Here is a 25,435-nt window from a genome sequence, read left to right as displayed (position 1 = left end):
CGGTGCTGTCTGAGGATCTTTGGTGAATTTCTGCAGTGCATCTTGTAGTATACACTGCTGCTACTGAACGTCAGTGGTGGAGGAAGTGGATGCTTGTGGATGTGGTGCCAATCAAGCTGTTTTATTCTAAATGGTGTCAAGCTTCTTAAGTGTTGTTGGAGCTGCACTCATCCAGGCAAGTGGGCGCATTCCATCACACTCCTGACTTGTGCCTTGTAGATGATGGATAAGCTTTGGGGAATCTGGAGGTGAATTACTCACCACAGTATTCCTAGCCTCTAATCTGCACTTGTAGCTATTATTGTTATGTGGCAAGTCCAGTTGTGTTCCTGGTCAATGGTAGTCCCAAGAGCGTTGTTAGTGGAGGATTCAGTGGTGGTAACACCGTTGACTGTCATGGGGCAGTGATTAGACCATCTTTTATTGGAAATGGTCAATGTCTGGCATCGTGTGGTGTGAACATGACTTGAGGTCATGAAGATGCTCCTCCTCATCTGTCTGAAATGGCTTGCCTTTCATTTGTGTATCCTGGTTCTAAACTCTCAGCTTGGGAAGATATCCTTTCTCCAGCTACTCTGCTTAGCCCTTTAAACATGGTTTAAATTTTTTTAAGTTGGCAGCTTTGCTCAGTACCATTATCTTTGGTTTTGCAATTAACTCACGTTCCTCCTATCCATCTATATCCTGATTTATAGCTATTTCTGGGATGTTAATTGATTCTCTAAAGAACAATGGAATACTCCCCAGTTGCCTGAATAGAACAATCTCAGCTAAATGACAGCATCCAGGATAAAGCAGATTGATGGCCCTGCCAATGAATTCAATAGCCACCCCTACAATGCCACCCCTTGAGACTACAGCAGCTTATATTCTTTAGGGTACACTACCCTATCTCATTGAGCTTGTACTGAAAGTAGCTCTCAGTCTGTGACCTCTATCATGGAGGAGGACAAGTGCTTCCATTATGGGATCAATCCATCACTTTCATGTTCCGCTCCAATTCACATCGTATTTTGACTTGGCTACATCACTTCATCATTGCTGGGTCAGAACCCTGGAATTCCCTCTCTAATAACACATGGGAGCATGAGAGAACAGAGAGACAGCAGCAGTTAAGGAAGGCTCAGGCATCACTACAAGGCAACTGAAAATGAGCAATTAATGTGACCTGGCCAGCAATGCCTGAAGCGCAAACACAAATGTGGAAAGTCTTTACAATGTTACAAAGGGGAGTGTAACGTAATTTAACAAGTAGTAGCTCATAATTCGGCAGGGATTCTAGCAGATCTGCTGCAGTACTGTGTGGTGTCTGTCAGTAACTAGATATGTCCTTGCCCATTTTAGATTTTTAAACGTTTCATCTGAAAAGTTGCTGAAAGGGCGAGCAGTTACTGTTGCAGCAAGAGCTTTGTCTATCTGAGTGAGCAGGCAAATCAAATAGATATCGACTTAACTAATGAGGCGGAAGGGTGATGGAAGTAAAAAGCTTAGAACAGAATAAGAAATGCAAGTTAGAATGAGAGGTGAATTGGTGAGGGGAGACTGGGTTAACTAAATGAATGAATGATGATTTATTGTCATTTGTGCTCTGCAATGAACAGCACAGTAAAATTAGTAAAAAAAACTTCTACTGTCGTCACAATCAGGGCACCATTTTGAATAGAATAAGAATAAAACAAGGGTAAAAACTGGATCTGTCTTCACCGACTTAGAAGAACCAGAAGGAATCTTATTGAAACACATTACATTCTCCAGGGCAGGATAGACTGGATAAAGGGATGATGACTCCCCTGGTCAAGGGTTCATGATCTCAGTGTACAGGGTAGTGATTGCAGATTGAGATGGGGAAATATTTCTTCACTCAGAGGGTGATAAACCTGTGGAATTCTCTCCCACAGAAGGCCGAGTCACTGAATATTTTTAAAAATTTCTAGAGGCTAAATGTATCAAAGGGCATGGAGAGTGCCCAGAAATATAGCATTGGGATGAAAGATTAGCTATGTTCAGATTGAATCACATAACAAACGCAATGGGCCAAATGGCCCACTTCTCCTCTTATTTTCTACATTTCTATCAATTTAACATTAAATCAGGTACAGGAAGAAAAATAAATGGAGGGAAGAAAGTTTGAATATGTAAAAAAATGTTGTGGGCGGCACGGTGGCACAGTGGTTAGCACTGCTGCCTCGCAGCGCCTGAGACCCGGGTTCAATTCCCGACTCAGGCGACTGACTGTGTGGAGTTTGCACGTTCTCCCCGTGTCTGCGTGGGTTTCTTCCGGGTGTTCCGGTTTCCTCTCACAGTCCAAAGATGTGCGGGTTAGGTGAATTGGCCATGCTAAATTGCCCGTAGTGTTAGCTAAGGGGTAAATGTAGGGGTATGGGTGGGTTGCGCTTCGGCGGGTCGGTGTGGACTTGTTGGGCCGAAGGGCCTGTTTCCACACTGTAAGTACTCTAATCTAATCTAAAAAAAAGGACAGAAATGAAAAGTGAAAAACATAAAAATTTGGATTTTTAAAATCCCAGCAATTAAATCCTTAATGAATTCTTATGGTAGTTAGTCTTCAATGCCACAGAGATTAATTGTAAATAATTAACATTTATCAAAGTTAAAAGGGTGCTCAGACCGGAATGGACAAGACTTGACTTTTAGTGGGGAGCTTAATTTGTATTTAACATGTAAATACAACTATGGCATGACATCTAATGCATTTCAATAGTGAGGCAGGCAATGAAATGTTTTCACAGAACTAATTGCAAAGCATAATGCTAAACGCAACTTTCGGATATTTGTGTTCAACCTCATTTCTGCCCTTCCTATAAACTCACTGTGCCACTTAAGTGCATGTGATGGTGTGCACCATTAGCCTCATTGTTATTTTTATCATCAATTGTGGCTCACATCTCACTGCTGACATTATTAAACCGGAAACAAAAGAGGCAGCAGACAAATAGTTACACCCCTTCAGAAATAATGAATGAGGAGCTGGTGTGTAATTAACATTCATTAATAATACTGAACTGAAAGTAATTATTGTTTATTTAAAAGTCAAGGACAGAAGATTCTTGATGAGAAGCCAAATTGTCTATTAATCCCTAAAAACTAAAGCTTTTCCATGAAGAGCACGTATGCCAGATGATTCGTCAGTTAGTAATTATCTCACACAGCAATGAAATGTGAAAACCCCAGGCTTTTACAATTATTAGCTAAATTTTAAATCCGGGAACAGAAATCAAATATATGAGAACCTGAGTTAGGTTCCCTGTATATACTATTGCTGCCATTAAAGACTGACTCAAGTTTGCCAGGAACATATAGTATGAACGGGTTCCTGTTCCAAGGAAAGGTCACTGGACCTGAAACGTGAACTCTGATTTTTCTGTACAGATGCGGTCAGACTCGCTGGGCTTTTCCAGCAATTTCTGTCGTTATACTCTAAAAGGAGGAATGCTGCTAATTCCAAAGGAAGCAGGAAGATCTCTGATTTGGGTTTTTTCAAAGTCAGCATCCTTACAACAAATGATGATCAATGTGTCAATGAACATTACCAGTTGCCATTTTTCTGAGTAAAGCAGAGTATTCTCTATAGGTCAACAGCGTGATGTTTGCACTTCTGATGTGCAATCTTCCTGGCCTTGAGGAAGGCGGTTTTAATCACGTTCAAGGTTATTCATTTTGTTCTTGTGCTGATGTTTGAAAATTCAGACAGGGTTTCTACGGACAATAAATTTAAAATGGGGCACACAATAGAATTCCCTGCAGTGCAGAGAGAGGTCATTTGGCCCATTGAGTCTGTAACAACCCTCCGAAGAACATCCCACCCAGATCCCCACATTTCCCATGGCTAATCCACCTGGCCTGTATATCCCTGGACACTCTGGGGAAATTTAATACAGTCAATCCGCCTAACCTGCATGTTTTTGGACTGTGGGAAGAAATCGGAGCAAACACGCACAGCTTATGAATGTGCAAACTCAACACAGGCAATTGCCCGAGACTGGAATTGAACCCGGATCGTTGGCTTTGTGAGGCAGCAGTGCTAATCACTGGGCCACCTTACCGCTCCAAAGTGGTTGAAGTACTTAAAGTAGAAATAGCTAAGCAACATAAAAAGGGCAAGACAGTAATGGCACCTCTCCAGTCCAACTATACCCTGTTATGGTTAAAACAGTAAGAGGGCTAGGTCAGCAATGTGTTAATAACACACAGGTTAACAGCACAGGGAGGAAAATCATAAAACTGATCAACTGATCAATGAACAGCATGAGGGGGGAGATGCAGGAGGTGAAATACCAGCTCACACATTGCTGTCCACAGTGACTGTACTGCTAACTGTCGAAAATGCAAAAATAATGTATTACTGAAGGCCCAGGCATTTTCCAGCATACCCTCAGGGAGCCATTACTATAATGAACAAGCCACAGATTTAATTTTACACATTGCTCAAACCCATTTGGTTCTTACTAAATGGACCTTAGATTTCTCCGATGTCAGCCTCCTGGGTACATGGCTATTGCTCACAGTTGCAAAGCATTTGCCAGTCAAACACAACACCAGTGTTAAAAATGGCTGTAAAAATGGTGCAGAGGCTGCTAGCCTCTGTTTTCGTATTCATTGCCCCAGTTACTTGCCTGTTGAGGATACTTATAGAATCTGTTAGTTTATGCCAGCTGTATTTTTAAAGTAATCCTCATGTATTATGTGGGAGGAACAGATACTTTTCTAAAATTCATTCACAGGATCTGGGTGTCACTAGCTAGGCTAGCAATCATTGCTCATCCCTAATTGCCCAGAGGGCAGCTCAGAGTCAATCACATTGCTGTGGGTCTGGAGTCACATCTGGGCCAGACCAGGTAAGGATGGCAGTTTCTTTCCCTAAAGGGACATTAGTGATATTTTTTTCAAATAATTGACAATGTTTTCATGGTTATCATTAGATTTTTAATTCCAGATTTTTACTGAATTAAAATTCCACCATCTGCCATGGTGGGATTTGAACCCAGGACCCCAGAACATAAGCCAAGTCTCTGGATTAATAGTCTAGCAATATTAGAACTAGGCTATCACCCCCTCTCCAGGGAGCCTTCCCTTAAGTTAGAGATGGTATGTGAGGAGCAGTAGTAGCAATATGGAAGGCACAAAGGGAGGGATTTGGGGAGAGTGGTAGGAACATTGGGAGGGGTGATGGTGGTGGTATTGATATAGATGAGGTTAGGGTGTAGATTTGGGGGTGCAGTTGAGAAATGGGAGGACCAGTGGTCAGGATATGGGAGAAGCAGCAATATGGGTTGTGCAGTGGGAATATAGGACAAGTGGTGGGGATATAGGAGCAACAGTGGGATAAAGAAGTAATGGTAGACAGTATGGGAAGAGTGGCAATCTATCAATCTCCCATTCACAAATTATAATTGAGTGAAATAGCTAAGCTCCCACTATTCTATATTAAAATTTCTAGTGTTCACATACAAAGTTCTTTATTAGTTACATTACTGTGAAGTTGTCCACAAGAGTCAGGGTAGGTACAACAGCATCTCTGCAGCACAACCACAATCTACATGTACAACACCGGTGGCACCCAAGACAGTGACATCTCCAACAGGTCTAGTTCATAATGATGTTGATGTGGAAACATATTTCAAAACAGTTTACACGTAACAGCAAATGATGGACAGATTTTGAGATAAACCCAAGTGTCATTTTGCACCTTAAATTAGATCATAAAACAATCAGAAATAGGAGTGGAATTAGGCCAATCAGCCCATCGAGTCGGTTCAGCCCTACATAACATCATGGCTGATCTTATGATCCCCAACTCCATTTTCCTGACTTGCCCCAATAACCCTCGATTCCTTTACTCATTAGAAATCTGTCTATAACTGGATAACTAGAAGAGATGAATCATTGATTGGCACAGCTCAGCACTATGCAAATTAATGGCAATGAGCACATGGACATTGGATACATAATATTTAGCACATTGAAAAAGATTTCATTACCATTTTATTCTTTAATTTAATTAAAGACAGTTGAAGTGGTCAAGAGCAACAGATTCTGTTGCAGCAAGCTGACATAGCAAAGCTTTTTAATTCTTTTCAGACCCCAGGGGAGGCTTTATATTCACTTTGTACTCATTAACACTAAGCTAATACATTTTCAAAATTCAGGCTTTAATAACACTAAGAGAACAGGGAATTGCACAGAGCAACTTAATAATCACTCCAGATTCCTGTAAGGCCACATCCAAGGAACAGACACTGTGTCTGTTTAAAGCACTGCTGTGTTACTTTAAATTTGGGGAAACTAAGTCAAACCAAATTTCATATGCCGATATAAGAATTTATAGCATATTGTATTTACACATAACATAGATGCCTGACTGCTAAATTCCCAAGAATGGTGCACACTTTGCAACAGGTTGAACAGTTATGCTGCAAGTCCTGAAGTTGGAAAGTAAAGGCATATCGAGTGAACTTAAAAGCATGTGGTACACAGGAGAGCTGAAAACACAAGCCAAGGGCCAAGGTGTAAATGCAGAATATCAAGGCGAGGTGAAGAAACACAGTATTGTCTAACTTCTCACCATTTACTATCACCCTATGCCCCTCAATGTATTCAATCTGTTGCAGAATTTACTTTGGGAAGAGTTCCATTCTTGATAAACTTAATAATGGAATAAAGTGAGATGCCCTCTAAGCTTCTAAAGGTAATTATTCATTGTAGGATTACTCAAAGTATCCAGGTACAAAATATAATATTCAATTCCTTTGGAAAAATTCTCTCTACTTCAGCTAGTAGTCTTGAATAAATTGCAGAGCTGAAATTGCCAGCGGTCCGAGACTAGAGGGTGTGCTAAACCGGAGTGTGTGAAGGAGTTAACAAAAGCAAAACACGGTCATTAATCAGCTGCATTGGCTGGTCATGTCTTTTCCAGCCAGGTCCTCTAATTCAGTTTCTGGGCACTCTGCAAGGTATAAACAGTTCCTCACAACGGCATTATCAGTAATGAACCAGAAATATCCGAAACACTGATATGAGGAGGTGAACTTCCACCGCGGAGTAGGCTGCTTTGAAAGGCATATGACAATGAATCTCTTCTTTATCTGCCATGGTTAAGGGGGGCAGTCTGACATACCTACCTTTTTTCAGATGCTTCTTCTTAGTTTTTCTGCAGATACCAGATATTCCCGGCACTGGCTTGATTTCACTCTTGTTAACAGGTGGTGGATGAAGTATCGGCTTGGGAGCCCGAGTCAGACACACTGGAAGACCAGCTGCACACATTAGAATCCCAGTCATACCTGTGCAGATTGTAAATGCAGATCATCTCTCGAGTTTAAACCAGACACATTGTAAATCATAAATATCACCATCTTCTGAAACCATTTTAATGATGAGAGTTGTTGAATTGCACAGATATTATAATCTAAGATTTTCTCCTGAGTTCTGCTAACTTATCACTCTAAAGGCAATGATTTTACCATATTGATGTTGGTCAGGCATTCCACTTGTGCCCATTTCTATTCATTCCTGGCTTCAGATCCGACAATTAAAATCCTTTCTTAATATTGAACGTAAACCCCAGATTGTCAAATGACTTATTTTTTTGTAGATGATAAATAGGTTCTGCTTAAATCTGCCTTTCAGTCAGCCATACTGACTAAATCTTGATGTAGGAGAACGTGAGGAGTGCAGATGCTTGAGATCAGAGTCAATGAGTGTGGTGCTGGAAAAACAGAGTCAGTCAGGCAGCATCTGAGGAGCAGGTAAGTCAACATTTTGAGCATAAGCTCATCAGGATTTCTTTCCTGATGAAGAGCTTATACTCGAAACATCGACTCTCCTGCTCCTTGGACGCTGCCTGACTGGCTGTACTTTTCCAGCACCGCACTCTTCGACTCTAAACATTGATGTCATCTTGTGTCAACAGATTTGAGCGGCTAGGGCAGTGCTTTCTACCTCTTCCTCAATAAGACACCCATTTTGAAAATTGTTGTTACCCCTCATGGAAAGGGGCTGAAGGGACAGGAGGTGAGAGAGCAGGGACCTGTTCGGAGGGGAGCATGTTATAACTCAGAGGTCCAAAGCAAACAATTCTGCCTCAGAGCTCACTATTCCAAAAACGCCATCTGGAAACCAACTACAGTTTTGGGGATCCCTGCTCTAAAATAGTTCAGTAATCCTGTTCCTGTACTAACATGTGGTTGCTGTTTCCTCTCTGACTCAATGTCTTAAAAGGAGCTTGCTGTACGACACTCAGTTGTAAAGAAGGGGGAAGCTCATTTGCTCTGCAATCTGTGTTGAGTTATTTGACCTCAGCCAAGGGTGTGACAATGACGGAAATTGGTTAAAGCTAGGGTGGGTAAAAAGAAAATCAGACAGCATTCCTGCTGTTAGCTAACATCTAGTGACTCTTTCTGAAAGCATGCATTTCCAGATGTCAAATGGTATCCCCTGCCCTACACTAAACGTCCTGTAATAATTGCAGGGACTGCAGGAGGTTTGAGCAAAGTGACAACAGAACTGTAGTTCAAAGAGTCATTGAAGTGCAGGGAGTAAATGGGAAAACTGAGACTGCCAGAGAAGAGGAGTTAGGAAATGAGCAATGGATAACTAAAGTAAGTGGAGAGATTGAGAGATAACTGGCAAGAATTCTAAAAATAGGCAGTAAAACCTTCTACAGATATATAAAGTGACATAAAAGCCAATTGCAAGAGTAATTGAAAGGCACAAGACAAAAGATTTCAATTTCTAGAGAGGAAAGCTAATATACCACTATTCAAGAAAGATGAAGACAGAGAGCAAGAAGCTGTGCACAATGCGTCTATTGGGTAAGTATTAATGTCCATCAGTAAAGTGTTAGAAAATCATATCACATCAAGCAAAGCCAACACGATTTTGTGAAAAGGAAGTAGTGTCGAAAATATTGATTCGTTATTTGCAAATTTAATAAGAAGGATGGATAAAGAGAACCCAGATGTAATATTTTTGGTTTTTCAAAACATTCACTAAAGTGGCACATAAAAGGTTAAGGTGAGAAATCATAATCTTGGAGGTGATATGGATACTGGTGCTTGGACAGAGGATTGGCTGACTGACAGGAGATATATAACCAGGAAAACAAAAGGGTAATTTTCAGGTATCTAGTAACTAGTGAAGGGTTACACAGATCAGTACTGGGGCCTCAACAATGTATGATCTATATGAATCACTTAGATAAAAGTACAAACTGTATTGTAGCCAAACTTGCTCATGACTCAAAGCAAAGTAGAAAAGCAAATTGTGCAAAGGATATAGTCAGTCTGCAGTGGGATACAGAAACATTAAACGAGTTGGCGAAAAAAATGGCAAATGTAGTAGAATATGGAAAATTGAGAGGTTGTCCACTTTGACAGTAAGTATAGTAGAGCAGGGTGTTTTTCAAATGGAGAGAGGTAGAATGCTGTGGTAGAAAGGGGTTCAGCTGTCTGAGTACAAGGATCATAAAATGTTAGCACACAAGTATAATCATTAATTAGGAAGGAAGTTGAATGTTGGTCTTTATTGCAAGCAAGAGACAGCATAAAAGTAAGAAATCTTGCTATATCAAGACATTGATGGGATTGTACTTTCAGCACTGTGTACAGCTTTGGTCTCCTTACTTAAAGGGAGACGGATTTGCATTGGAAACGCAGCAGGGTATATTCATCAGGCTGAAACCTAAAAAGATTGTTTTATGAGGAGTGGTTGAGTGGGTTTGGCCTATTTGAGTTTAGAAGAATGGGTGGTGATCTTACTGAAACATTCTGAGGGAGTATGACAGGGGACACACACAAAGCATGTTTCCTCTCATCGGGGAATCAAGAACTAGGGGACTCAATTTACAGTGGAGATGAAGAGGACGTTCTTCTCTGAGGTGCTGTTAATCACAGAAAGCAGTGGAAACTAGGTCATTCCATTTATTCAAGGCAGAGTTCATGAGATTTTTGTTCAATAAGAGGATCAAGAATTATGGGAACAAACAAGCATGTGGAGTTAAGGCCACAATCAATCAACTCCAACCTTTTTGAGTAGCTGCAAAGGATCGAAGGGCCAAATGCTTAACTCCTGCTTCGATTTCTCAATCTCATTATCTTATGATCTCATTATAATGCAAACATCTCAACAGAACTCCACATCATAAATAAAATACCATAACATAATATTCCAGGCCTGAAACTCTTCAGCTATTGTTTTCTGGTAATATAATGTCAAAATGACTACAAAAGATTAAGGAGCAGAGTGATAGAAAGAACTAAGTTGCAATTGATCCGCCGAAATTTCTCTGATTGTGTGTAATGTATTTTATTGGAATGCCACAGGTTAGCTTCAACCATTGATGAACTGCCTGCAGTCTCTTACCATGAGCAGAAATCCTGTAGTTAGGTTATCTTAAGTGAATCGTAAAATCCCTACAACATGGAAGCAAGCCATTCAGCCCATCAAGTCCACACCAACCCTCTGAACTGCCTCCCACCCAGACCCACCCTCCTTACCCTATCCCTGTAACCCTGCATTTCCCATGGCTAACCCATCCAACCTGCACACTATGGATAATTTAGCATGGCCAATCCACCCAACTTGAACATCTTTGGACTGTAGGGAGGGAAGCAGAGTACCTGGAGGAAACACAGACACAGGGAGAATGTGCAACTCCACACAGAAAGTTGCCCAAGGGTGGAATCGAACCTGGGTTCTTGGTGGTGAGAGACAGCAGTGCTAACCACTGAGCCACCATGCTGCCCCTACCAAAGGGGAGGAATGACAGCTTAATGTTCTCAGCTTAAGACAGAAGGTGAGCGCAATGTAAAAAGCTACATACCATAACATTTCTGTTCTGATTCATCGGAAAGGGATTGGAAAGAGTGTTGCTGCTCTTGTTTTAGTCCCGAGATTAGGAAGTGATACACATGATGCTAATTTACAACATTGGTATCTACAACTGAATCCCTGCACTAACAATAGGAGATTCAGTGCAGTAAAAGACTGAACAGTGTGTGTACAAAAGGTGGATTGCTACCTTTATCCCCTGCTTGGATATGAGGGTCAGACATGGCAATGAATTAGTTTTACAGTTCTTTAGCCACCTGCTCAGCGTGAAGGCAATGCTTTGCTTCATACCTGCAAGTGCTGGGTGGACAGGACCAGATCCATTTAGATTTTTCACTGGGAGAGCAGGAACACTGGAAGAAATCAAAAGGAAAGTATTAGGTTTCTTAATGCTGAGACCACAAATCCACAGACTATAACCAAGATATTTCCATACATCCTGTGTTCATTTTGTTGCTAATCTGCATCCCAAAGATAATAGCATTTCTATTGTGCATTAGATATTTGATACCTCAAAATTACCTAATGTTTCAAAGTCTTCAAAATATTTGAAGCTCCATCATTCTGATTGGTTTAATGCAGTATATTAAAGCTTAATGACAACTCAGATTTCTCCAGTTTCCTCATTTCCCCTCCCCCCACCTTGTCTCAGTGATTCCCTCGAACTCAGCACCACCCACCTAACCTGCAATCTTCTTCCTGACCTCTCCGCCCCCACCCCACTCCGGCCTATCACCCTCACTTTGACCTCCTTCCACCTATCACATCTTCATCGCCCCTCCCCCAAGTCCCTCCTCCCTACCTTTTATCTTAGCCTGCCTGGCACACTCTCCTCATTCCTGATGAAGGGCTCTGGCCCAAAACGTCGAATTTCCTGTTCCTTGGATGCTGCCTGACCTGCTGTGCTTTAACCAGCAACACATTTTCAGCTTAATGACAACAGTCAGGCTCAATTAAGTGTCCATCAAAAGATATTTGCAGCAAATAAATATGAACTAGTTGCTCTCATTAATATGATTCGGCCGATAAAAGCGGACTTAAAAAGTTCACAAAGGGTTATAACAAGAGGAGGCTGAAACCTTGGCTTATTTGTAATAATGAGCTAAACTGTGAACAAGGAGGAGAACAGATCAATGCTAAGTCACGGCTGCAGTCTTTAGATTTCTTTAGATCACCATGACAACATAACTCATTCACATATATACTACTTGCCACTGTGCTTAAGGAATATCCTGAAATTCCACTCGAAAAAGTTACTGTCTGAGCCAACACTTATTAAAGGTATCAACACAAGTTTATGAAGAGGTTGCAGTTTGTAAAAGAAACTTGCAAGTTTGGACAGCGTACCACTTCAAATTAGTGTCATTAAAGTAAAATAAATGACTGTTACTGGAGAATACATCAACTTTCGAGAGATATGCTTTCAAAGACTGGCATTTCTAAATGCTACTTGAGGAGAGATCATGAAGAGCAGGATTTTCTTGATGGATTTTGCACCCAGCAATTCCCAGCTGGGAGAAATAGAAAATCTCAGTTGCATTATGTTTTTATAAAAAGGCTTAACTGGTTACCCACGATACCCTGGAGGGGAAGAGGGAGCAGAATAGGGATGGGGCAATCTGATGTACAGGCCAGCAGCACAAAATTCTGCACTCTCCTCCCTCTATTCATGCCCTCAACAGGGCCTAAACATCCAGCACTTTCTTTCGATTCAAAGTTTGCAGAAATGTTCACTGATAAGATTACAGGAACAACTCAATTATAAAAACATCAAAAGATCCCAAGAATAAAGAGAACAGCCAAATCGCAAGCTCATCACGCAACTAAATGAGAAACTATACAATAAAGATCCCATTTTTTTCAAGAAGTACAGAGGTTTTGGGCTGCTCACTTGACACACACTAAGATTTACAGTGAAGCTGTTAATCCCTAGCAGTTTTAAATGGGTACTTTTAGCTATTGAGCATAAAGGCATATGTCTCAGAAGTTTATGAAAAATGGTTCTGTTTTACATTGTCCGAAATGAAACTTTCGCAAATGGTGTCCCTTAGCAACCAGGGGCATGGCTTCTTATATCAAGCCTCCTCTCTCACTGTGCTGTTGTTCAAGGCCTGGTAATAATCCATATGCTGCTGATCACAAGTTATTGTATTTTGTCATTTGCTGATGCACTTTGGAACTAAATTTTTAAAACTCATGAAATAAAAGCAGTAAAGGGTTCTTTAAAGTCCAGTTGTGTCCAAATGTTAGTCTCCAAACGTTAATGCAATCAATAAATATCTGAGCCAGAAGGAGATCTGAAAAAAAAATTCCAAAGACAGCTTCAAGCAAGTTCCAAGACTCCTCACTCACACCGAGTAAACATTTAATAAATGATGCATTTATAGGCCTGGGAATTGTTCCCTCCAGCCTGCTAGCTTGAACTGAATAACAATCTTTTATGAGAGAGTCTTTCTGCAATCCCTTTCAGGAGCAGCAGTTTGAATCACATGGTGACTATATTTTCTTGAACACAGATTGCCTAGCAGAATTTGCCTTCATTGCGGTCTGGTTTGCAAAATGGCCTCACAATGATCTTAGGCCTTCTCTTTGCTAATAGCCTAACACTTGTATTAGGTATTACCCCAGTCATGTCTCCTTCTGTACACAACAGGACAGAAGGTGGTTCACTTACAATCCATAATGACGGATGCTTAGGGCATGCCTTTGCACCTGAAAAATGGGCATAGCACCACTGAATTTCTGGGTTATAGTTTACAAGGCCTCATTTAACAAACATCAAGTAAAAGCACCCTTAACCTGAACTTTACATTATAAAAGAGTTTTTTACTATTATTTACAAATGTAGGAAAACATAGAGAGGCAATCATCAAGAAAATCTCATTTGGGAAATCTTAAGTTTCATGAGGGATATATGCCCCAATGGCCAGTAATCACAGTTGCCATATCCATGCCACATACAAGAGTTGGACAAACGTGTTAACAATATTTTTTTATTATTCATTCACAGGATGTGGGCATCAGTAATTAGGCTAGCATTTATTGCCCATCTCAAATAGTCATGAGCAGACTTCTTGGACTGCTGCTGCCCTTTGATGTTAGAACACTCTCAGTCATGTAAGGGAGGGAGTTCCAGAAATTTGTCCCAGTGACAGTGAAGGAACACTGATATAGTTCCACATCAGGCAGATGGGTGTCTTAGAATGGAACTTGAAGATGACGGTGTTGTCCCATACACCTGCTGTCCTTCTCCTTCTAGATGAAAGAGGTCATTGGATTGGACAGTGCTATTGGAGGACCTTGATGAGTTATTTTACTACATTTTGGCAACAGTATACACTGCTGCCACTGCAAGTTGGTGATGAAGGAACAGAACATTGAATGTGGTGTATAAGAGTCCTGATGATGGGCTTATGCTTGAAACATCGATTCTCCTGCTCCTCAGATGCTGCTTGACCGGCTGTGCTTTTCCAGCACCACACTCTCGACTCTGATTCTCCAGCATCTGCAGTCCTCACTTTCTCCCAGTATAAGGTACCAATCAAGCTATCAGTTTTGTCCTGGATGGTGTCAAGATTCCTGAATGGTTTTGGAGAGTATCCTATCATCTTCCTAACTTGCAGATAGTGGACCGGCTTTGGGATATCATGGGTGAGTTACTTACTTCAGAATTCCCAGCCTCTGACTTGCTGTTGTAGCCACAGCATTTACATGTCTGGTCCAGTTCAGTTTCTGGTCAATGGTAACTCCCAGGAAGTTGATGGCGGGGCATAAGGAGTGATGGTTAGACTGTCCTTTGTTGGCGATGGCCATTGCTTGGCACTTGTGTGGCACAAATGTGACTAACTTTCGAGTCAGTTGCCATTTCACATGTTTATTTTTATGCACACTTTCAGTGATGCTTTCAGCAGTCATAAAGTTGTCAATTCATTTGTGTTCATCAAGGCATATGTGGCGAAATCATTAAAAATGTTTATTGAGAAGCTGCAGAATTTCCAAATTTTTGTTTTAATGAAGAGGTGTTGATCTGCTTGTTTCTGTTGCTTGAGTGTTTTCTGTTGTTTCTGTGTGGGTTAAATTGCTGAATGAAGAATTAAGTGGATGAGCTTGAGCACTTTACAAAATGCCTATTTTTATCTACAGCGTAAAGAAATCCTGATCCACACATAATCCTGATTCATTCAGAACATTTCTCAGCAAAGGATTTACTAATGCTTAATCCACCAGCCTGACAGACCAGGCAACACAAGCATTCTCTTAAGGATGGGAAAAACGCTGCTCAGCAATCACAATCTATTGTTTCCTCGCTTGATCGCACTTCAGTGGTTTTCACTGTAACTGAGCCAGAGCAAGTTGTTCATATTTGTTCACAACAAAGATCAATAATCTATCCTGGCCATATGCCATCCCAAAGGCTATTTAATCAAGGTCTGAAGCTCCTTATTAAATACTCACATTTCTGAATAATCAATCAGCAATCTCGAGGTTTTGTGGCTTGAAGCAATGCCACTTATGACTATTAGAGCCTCTCCAACTGCCTGCTACACATTTAAGACTGTCCCAATAGTGATCGCCACAGAGGGCACTTACCCAGTAAACAAAGAAATCTTCATTTCTCCTAATGCAAGAGTCAGGAACTCTGGTTAACTTCCCCTTTAACACTCGAGTACCAAATGTGATGCAGAGATGAACACAGTCTCACGATTTGTTTTATAAACTAGCTTAATCCTATCCGACCCTGTAACATCAATGACATCACTTGTGCGTAATCTGTCACCTGCTAGGATTAACAGGGAATCAGCAACCTGCTCCTGTAGACACGTAGACACATATTGAGCTGGGAATCAAGCAAATTCTAGGAGCACCAGCCGGTAGTGAGAGCTTTCCATTGTTTCATGTGAGATTTCCATCACTCTAACAAGAACCAAACTTCCCTGTTGAAGGAGATCTAACAAATGCTAACTTGATTGGATAATGCGGCAGTTGGGCAATATAGTGCTTATTATTACCAGAAATATTTTTTTAAGAAAAATGGAACTGCAAGAATTGCAACATCTCCCAAACCAGCTGCTCCCTTAACATTAGGCGGGTTCCTATTCTGCCTCTAAGAATCATGTGCACATCCCACAGTGGACTTCCTGCCCAAATACAGCTTAGCTGACTGATACTTCCAAGTACTTCCATTCTGTCCCCACGGCCTCATGCAGTCCTCCACTTCAATTTTTCTGACCATTTAGTTCTTAGCAACGTTCCAAGAATTGATGGAGGAAGCCTTCATTCCTGCTTTGTCATGTCATATTTCAAACCAAATATTCTGGGGATGCTGGTGGGAATTGGGGTGGTTGTGATGTTGTGGAGGTAAATAAGAGGTTGTGATGCTTAGAAGGGTAAAAACATTTCAAGCCTGTTATTTCATACAGAAATTCCTCTTTAAGGGGTCAGGTTAAAAGATCTAACTTCTGTTTTCCAAATCTGCATCTTGGCCATTGAAATACATCAGCCCAATTCCAAGTGGGAAACACAATGAAGATGATTTCCACTGTCTTGGATTCACATTCCAGCTATTTAGAGATGGTATTAAGCACCTCTGGAGCAGGTGGGATTTGAACCCAGGCATCCTGGCTCAGAGGTAGGACACTAGCAATGTGCCACAGGGACCCTTGCCTTGGATTCAGAAGAAAATCCTAATCCATTGAATACAGATGTAGCCTTTATTTGGGGTGAGCATGTCTGAATTATCTATGCAAATTTAGAAAATGCAAGTTTATTTATGGAGTCAAGGGTTTAGAAATAAGATGAGTTCATTCTGTTTATTTATAGACATTACACACTATTTGCGAACACTGTTCCATTTACTGCCACTTATTTAAATATCACGTTTAAGCAAAAGTTGATGACATGAGAATAACGGTTTATCTCTTCTTTCAAAGCAGCATTTTAGATGAGAAGCGATAATGTCAGTCCAGGTTCTACAGACACATACTTTAGAAAGTTGTTTGAATTGTTTGTGAGCAAGTAGTAAATTGAAGTCTATAACATTGAAAGATGCCATCTGACTCTTTACCCAGCACTTGAGCAAATCATTTGAATAACATTTGTGCGTCCTTTGTCTTTATCTACATATCCAATCACACTAAATTTCTGAAACAACTGAGACAGTTTCTGACCCAAAAACAAACAATCCTAAATGTGTTCCATATTCTCAACTCTCTGCATAATGATGTTTCTCCTGCCCCCAGGCAGGAGAGCTATGTATGTGAGCTACATATGCTTCCCGGATAATCTGAGCTAGATAGGGCATTTTCAGGGTCACAATAAATGACCTGCCTGTGAGTTTACACAATGTACAAAACCTCCAGCACTCGAAACTTCCAGCATTGTCTCTTCAACCCCTCATTCTTGACGTCTTCACGATTGAAAAAGTTTGCTACCTACACCTTTGTCATCCTTTCATAAGTTTGTAATTTTAAACACTTTCATCACATCTCCCCACATTCTTCATTTTTCTAATAGTAAAATGCATTTTTAAGAAATGCTTTCCCTCAGACTTGGCCGTATCCTTCTGAACCTGTGTGGCACCTAAAGGTTAAAGTTCAATAGCACATGCTATTGGCCTTATTAGCAAAGGTCTAACAGGGTCTGAGTCATTTGTTTGATGCTGAAATATGGTGCATCACAGCCACCTCAGGTTAATGGCTGCCTCTGAACAGATAATTTCTCGCTGTACATTGCACAAACTCTCAGGCAGGTCATTTATTGTGGTCCGGAAGAGTGCCCTATCTGGCTCAGAATATCCTGGAAGCATATGCAGGTCACAAAACAGCTGGAACTAGCTGTTTAATGCTGCTACTAAGCAGTACCAACACGAGCGGTGTAGGCCACTAAAAGGTTGCTTCTGTCGAGCCAAAAAAGATGTTCAGCCTATCACACAAATGAGCAGTGCGGTAAGTGAACATGAATGCTGTTGTGATGCTCAGTCTGTAGTCTGTATGTCCAAAAGACTTGAATTAAACAGCATGACTCTTCAGCTGTTTACAACAGGCACTGACTGTATCAAACTGCATATGGTCGCAAAACTCAAGATTCATTGTCCAATATTAGCTGTGATTTAGAAGTTGGCGAACACTTGTTAAATAATCAAGTATGCTAACTCTTGGGTCACAATTTGTACAACCTAGGACTGAGGCAGGCTCTCAGTTTGGCTTATGTGCTTACTGGAGGCAATAGACATTAATACAAAGATTAGTTCTTTGCAGATAGAAAACAACTTGTATACTCACTGCGCCTGATCCAATTCAACAAAACATGCAACAATTATTTTCTGGTTCATTTCTCAAGGCAATGCATTGACCAGAGCCAAGCTGGCTGGCTTAAATTTAAGTGTAGCCGTTAACTATTAGTTATCATCTAACTGGGGCATTCTCAATGGCAATGCATCTGTCAATAAAGAGGCTACTTGCCAACCAACCAGCACTATCTTCTTATAGAGTCATAGAAATGTACACCATGGAAATATGGTCCAACTTGTAAATGCCGACCAGATATCCCAACCCAATCTAGTCTCACCTACCAGCACCCGGCCCATATCCCTCCAAAACCTTCCTATTCATGTACCCATCTAAATGCCTATTAAATGTTGCAACTGTACCAGCCTCCACCACTTCCTCTGGCAGTTCATTCCATACACATATAACCCTCTGTGTGAAAAAGTTTCCCCTTAGGTCTCTTTTATATCTTTCCCCTCTCACCCTAAACCTATACCCTCTAGGTCTGGACACCCCCAACCCCAGGGAAAAGACTTTGTCTATTTATCCTATCCATGCCCCTCATGATTTTATAAACTTCAACAAGATCACCCCTCAGCCTCTGACGGTCCAGGGAAAACAGCCTAAGCCTATTCAACCTCTTCTTATAGCTAAAATCCCTCAACCCTGGCAACATCCTTGTAAATCTTTTCTGAACCCTTTCAAGTTTCACAACATCTTTCTGATAGGAGGGAGACCAGAGTTGCATGCAATATTCCAACAGTGGCCTGACCAATATCCTGTACATACAGAATAAACGCTGTTTTCCCTTTACAGTGATATTTCTTGGGTACGGTCTTGATGAATCCAAGACAAAAAAAGCTTTGTGTCTTTCCCCCACAATACGGATGCTAAAGGTGCTATACAAATACATATTGTAGTAGTTCTTGCAGTAGTGTAATTCAACACCTTCCTCTGAACAAAGCACGGGGACAATAGCTTGTTGCTGCTACATACGATATATTCCCAAGACATTTTACCAGATGAGGGTACAGATTGGAGCCCAGTTCTATCCCATGACAGTGGAAGGAAACTTTCGAATCCTGTTACTCTGGATGAACTCCATTTACCTTTCAGGTAGATCCCCTAACTGTACTTTCCCTACCCTTTGATTGTGGAGCAGGAGACAGAATGCAACATAACGAAACAAGCGGGAGGAAGGAAGACACACTTACAAGAAGAACAACCAAAGGATTTATTAAACTTACAGTCACAGTCAGGACTTGTATGCATACAAGTATAATTCCCATCAAATTTCTTTTCAGTTTCCTAGAGAAAAAACAAAGAAAATCCAAAGAAAAAAAAGACTATAGTTGTCCTCTCAGAATTATAGAATAACGTATTGAACATGGAGTGTGAAAAAAATCAGAAAGTCTTTGTTGGATGTTATTTTACTTACAGTGTGGAAACAGGCCCTTCGGCCCAACAAGTCCACACCAACCCGCAGCCCACCCAGACCCATTCCCCTACACCTAACACTATGGGCAATTTAGCACAGCCAATTCACCTAACCTGTACATTTTTGGAGGAAACCCTACGCAGACACGGGGAGAATGTGCAAACTCAACACAGACAGTCGCCCTAGGCAGGAATTGAACCCGGGTCTCTGGCTCTGTGAGGCAGCAGTGCTAACCACTGTGCCACCCATGTCACTGTTGTAGGAACTAGTTTGGCAACTTATCAAAAATAAGAATGGAATAGAAACTTTCCCATCAAAATACAATCACAGGTTATTAGATATCTGACCTGCAGACCTACTTAGGCTGTTCTCCTATTTCTAATGTTTTGAGAACACACTTCGTCTTCTCATTTTAGTTCATGTTATCATTAGGTATTCAATGCATTTTTGACAAAAATTGACACAAAATGAGTAAAACCTGCACAACAAACTTGGTGCTCCCAACAGGAATGCAACCAACCAACAGTGTGATGAGGGTGGGAGTTACAGGAGCAACGAGTGACACTGAGCAAACAAAATGTGGTCCTACTTGTTCTTCTATAAGCGCATATCAAATATGTAGCATTGTCAGTAATATTTCTGCTGATGTTCAAATATCCTACTACGCTTTGAATAGACTGGAAAATATTGTACAGGCTTTGTAGGTTAATTGTGGCAATAAATCCAAAAACAGCATAAATCGAGGGATTGACAGAAATTAGATAATTGGGTTGCCTGTTTTGGTTAAGGAACAAACTTTGATCAGAATATCAGGTGAAATGCCTTCTCTTTTAATACTGTGATGGGATCATTCATATTCACTTTATGCAGCAATATGGTTTATTGGTTCAATCTGAAAGGCAACATCCCTGACAACATCACAATCCCTCAGCACTGCAGTGACTTGCAAACCCAGATTATGTGGCTAAATGATGATTGATGTCAGAAACGTTTGACTCAAAAGTAACAGTACCTTCAACTGAATCTGGCCAACACACAACACTGTGGACAGCTTAGTTTCTTCTCTGAAATGGGATTGCTGTAATATAATTTAACTATTTCATCTTTCATCTCACTAGTCAGTGAAAAAGGTGCCTCAGTTTTCCACCAGGCCCTGTTGATAATGTAATTCAATTGTAACATCTGTGCTGTCAGCTGTGGTACAGTCAGTAGCATTCTGGTCTGAGTCAGCAGGTTGTCTGTTCAAATTTCACTCTCGAACTTGAACCCAAAAATCATGGTGATCGTCCAGTCAGGGTGCAATGTTCCTGGGGCACACTAGGGTGCTGCTGCAGCACTTCCAATCAAAAGCAAAGGAAGCTTGTCATTGTGACAGTTTGAACTTTAAAATACATTAGCACCTCAACTTTGGCACTACACCCTTCTATTCCAGTTCTATACTGCAGTGCTGCACTGTCAGAGATACCAACTTTTGGATAAAATGTTAGCCCAAGGCCAATTTGCCCTTTTGAGTGGAGTTAGAAAATCCTATGACACTTCTTCAAAGAGCGAGCACTGGAAATGGTTGGGATAATATGGCAAGCATTGCAAAAACAGATTATCTACTCCTACTGCATTACTATGACAACGCAATTAGTACGATCTTGCAGGGTGTCAAGTGATGCACTTCCTGCATTAGAACAGTGACTCCATTTCATTGGCCACAAACTGTTTGGGATGTAAAAAGCCCTATCTAAATGCAAGTCTAGCATTCTTTCATACTATACTGGCTTGCCTCATTATTTCTCTGTAGCCAGGTTAATTTCAGTTGAAGTCTGCGAATAGATATTAATGTGTGAATCACAGTACATTTTAAATTAGCAAGGAGCTATCCAGCCCTCAGTTGGGTACTAACTGCAATGATTTAAATTCCTGTCAAATTAAAGTCAATGTGAAGGTGAAGAATATGAGGCCATCTCCTAAAAATGGTCTCACACGATATTACTAGATTCAGGATAACTCCAAATTCTAACTAACGGCTCAGTTTGTCTGAAAAACAAACAAACCAAGGTTCAAAATTTGGTATTTTACTTCATTCATTTTACTTTTACTTCATACTAGACAAGAAACAAGAGGTATGCAACTTTTATAACATTTAGAAAACTACAGTCAATATTCTCAAAGTAGTCAAGAATAATATAACAGCTGTTATTTGCCCCAAGTACGGCAGAAAACAATACTCTGGGAATAAGACTGATTATTTCCAAAACTATGACAAAGTAATTCTAAATGCTCAGAGCAGCATTAAATCTGTTCTTACAAAACTGACCCTGTGTTTTATGAAAAGCTTAGGAAACCTTCTAGTTCTGTGAGGTCAGCTGGAGTTGGCTGATGGTTGTTGCTGTGCTCTTGCTCACTAAACTCACCGAACAGTTACTTATATAGTAGCACTATAGTGATGGATTCAATGGTTTTCTAGGATTCTTTAACAGGGCTGCCTACAGGCAAAGTCATGTGATATAAAGAGATGTTGACTAGTTATTGATGAATGACTAATGCTCTTGCTTCATACTATTGTGGTGACAGTGACAGGCATAGCAATGCTGAAAACAGGCTCATATGCAGATATATTCTGAGCTTATTGTGGGGATTTGTTTATACTTGATATCTTGAGGTCTACTTGACCGAAAGTGTCAAATTCAGAGACCAATCTGGACATTGGAACAGATACAAACTCTTGGCTTGTTCAAACTAATATCGATGACTGGAAAAGTACAAAGCTGCCTTTGTACGTTTTTGTTTGCAGGATGTTTTTGACCTACTTAAGATTAAAAGTCCAATTTTCTTTTTGGTGAACAATTCAATCACCAGCCTGTTATATACGGATTATCAGTTAGAGTTGCCCACAGTAGGTCGCTATTTGTTCTAACCCATCTTTTTAATATAACACTAAACTCACCGAACAGTTACTTATATAGTAGCACTATAGTGATGGATTCAATGGTTTTCTAGGATTCTTTAACAGGGCTGCCTACAGGCAAAGTCATGTGATATAAAGAGATGTTGACTAGTTATTGATGAATGACTAATTGAATGTTGGTTCTATTTCAGAACTGGATTGTGGAAAAGGTTGCAAATTCATTTGGTTGCCTATAGGCATGTTTCAACCTACAACAGTTGGAGACTACTATAGGCTCTTTCTAGATGCATAATCTGGGATGAAACAAAATGGCATCCCTCATCTGCATGATCTTGTGAGAAGATGTAATAAATAATCAATGGTTGAATGAGTCCTCTTAGCAAAATAAGTGGTTTGTGAGGTTGAACTAACATAATAAGCAACACTGAGTGCTGCGGTGTCCACCATATTCATCCATAACTGTGCAAGCTGAGATAGCTCAGCTATTTGGGGTGGGAGAAAAACAAACATATGCTTTAAGCAACAGTGCTTAACCTGCTTGGATTACTACCTCAGGCATGACATTCAGTGATATAGTGACCCAGGTTTTAGTGAAACTTCACCTAACAAATTAGGAGACAGTTTGTAAAACTCAATGCCAAGTAGGGCACACAAGACAGACATTCTGACACAAGGTTCCCACATAATGATGATGGAATACCTTTATCTGAGTGTTGCAGTTGTAACTGCATACTAGATTGCACACAGAAACACATTTGATAAATGGTGTATTCCTTGATGTTCTTAAGACTTATGAGGGGCAGCTCTTGTGCTATTGCTCGGTTTTTCAGTTGCATTATAAATCTAACAAATAGCAGTGATGTACTGGAGATACAGACAAATCTGGGAATTTAAAAAAAAAGCATAATCCAGGACAGGAACATATTAGCCCCACATCCACAATATGCAAGTGAAGTTGCATGAAATGTAACTATTTTCTTTATTTGAGTAAACTTGCCAAACTACCTTAATCATCTCGAAGTAGCATTTACTTTGTGGCTCTTGCACTCACTCATCTTTTAGAAAAAGTACAAGGCATAGCTAAATGGATATTTCCATGACTGATTTTTCCAGACAGGATGTGGCACGGGATACTGAAAAAATATTTGCATGTACCAATGAGCAGAAGATAGACACATTACCTATGTCATTAATCTGAAGTGTCAACAAATTATTAGAAAATAATTACCCTGATTTTACAAAGGGTATTTTCACCTGTCTGAGACTTGCAGCAAGGAAAAGTGGTTGGGATTCTGCATAATCTGCTCCTCAGTGTTCAGACATTCAACTACAAACAGGAAATGGCTTTCCTTCAGCTTTCTGCTCTACAAGTAGAGAAGGATTGTCTCTCTCCACAACAGCAATGACATGGAAAAATTCAAACGTGTTTCCATAAGATAGAATCATTGACTCCAATGCACTCATGCTGGCATCCCATGCACTACCCTCTGGAACTTCAGCTCATCCAAAATGTGTGTCTTACCTAACACCAATTCCTGTTCACTTATTACCTCTTTGCTCACTGACCTCTACTGGCCTGGTCATGCAACCTCTTCATTTTAATTATAAATCCCTCTAAAACTTCTCCCATCATTATCTCTGTAATCTCTGCCAGCTCTGAGGCACCTATGCTCAACTAATTTGAGCCTCTTCAGCATCTCTGATTTCAACTGCTTCACCATTGGTTGGCTGCATCTTCAGTTGCCTATGCCTTTAGCTCTGAAATTCCCTCCTTATACTTTTCTAACTCGAGGTATTCCTTTTGGACATTCCTTAAAACCTACCCTTTGACCACATTTTAGGTTGCCTTGACATAATATCCTTTGATGTGACTCGGTTGTTCACATTTGATTTTAATAACTTTCTTGTGAAGTTAGCACTTTGAATATAATGAAATGACCTATACAAACCTATGCTCTCACTGTTGTGAAACAGAACATTGGCTGTTGATGCACACATTGGTTGTGTAATCATCACATTGCAAATATAAATTCAATGATAAAAGGGATTTTAAATCGACACAACCAGCTTTTAGAGCAAGAAATTCAAAACCAGTGGCAGGCAAAAATAAACTGAAAATATGAAAACATTATCAGAGTCCAGGTGCTTTATTTAATGAAACCTCCTTAAAAGTACTGGATTTTAGTTTGATTTAATTTTGTTTGTAATGTCATAGTCTGCCTGGCTTCCTCGTAACTGAGGGACAGGAAGCGATTACAGTTCTGTTCATTGATATAAAATGGGGCTTGGGAGAAAACAGATGCAGTTTAGTCTCTGATTATGCCTGGAATTTATCAGGAATCCAAAAAAAAACTCATTGGGAGAAACAGTTATAGAATTACTGTTTCCTTTTTTAAAAAATCATCTCTGTAAAATATTAGTATCCCACAAATCTCACAGCAAGTAAAGAATTCTAAAAATGAAGCTGGGACCAATTTTATTAAAGCACCTCCAGCCCTTGCAGCAACTGAATGTTCCAAGCTCTTGTGGTTTTACAGATTTTGTTTTCTCACATCAAACATTTGTGCATGGAAGTTGAATAAACTTGTAGTTCCAAGTACAAATCAGCAAGTTCTATTTTGTGAGCTCAATTCAAAGTGGCTCCTCGTACTGAGGAGGGAATTCTTCCATTTGCGTATGGTGGAGCTACAGGCAAGAATAAAGAGTAACACTTTATAGTGGTTAGTTTGGATGGATGCTTTTTATAATAGTGAGCTTTTACCATTTTCTCTTCCAATGGTTGCGGCATATTATTGAAAACGGTGTAAATGATCCCATGATGGGAGTGATCATATCCGTGTATATTGAGAACACACTGAGGATTGGAAAATATCAGGCCAAGAGGACTTGCAGATCTTGACCTTTCCTCAGACTTTTAGTGAAGATCATATTTTCTTTCTGTTTGATCACATCGATAATACTTTCAAAGCAACCATCTTTTTTCTTCCT

The 25,435-nt window shown here is 40.3% G+C and overlaps 1 protein-coding gene across 2 annotated transcripts in view; it reads right to left on the bottom strand.

The window, feature by feature from the left end:
- Positions 1–25,435, bottom strand: part of LOC132827108 (E3 ubiquitin-protein ligase DTX1-like) — a 259,409-nt gene that overhangs the window by 28,629 nt on the left and 205,345 nt on the right. For both annotated transcript variants that reach the window (XM_060843595.1, XM_060843596.1), the window contains exons 3-4: positions 11,137–11,198; positions 7,137–7,298 (exon numbers count right to left, since the gene is read on the bottom strand). In XM_060843595.1, coding sequence (XP_060699578.1) covers positions 7,137–7,298; positions 11,137–11,198 — 224 coding nt within the window. The remainder of the gene's footprint in view (positions 1–7,136; positions 7,299–11,136; positions 11,199–25,435) is intronic.

The sequence above is a fragment of the Hemiscyllium ocellatum genome, chromosome 24 (genome assembly GCF_020745735.1).
Source record: "Hemiscyllium ocellatum isolate sHemOce1 chromosome 24, sHemOce1.pat.X.cur, whole genome shotgun sequence".
NCBI lineage: Eukaryota > Metazoa > Chordata > Chondrichthyes > Orectolobiformes > Hemiscylliidae > Hemiscyllium > Hemiscyllium ocellatum.
Note: the sequence above shows the minus strand (reverse complement) of the source record. Positions and strands in the feature narration are given on the sequence as shown.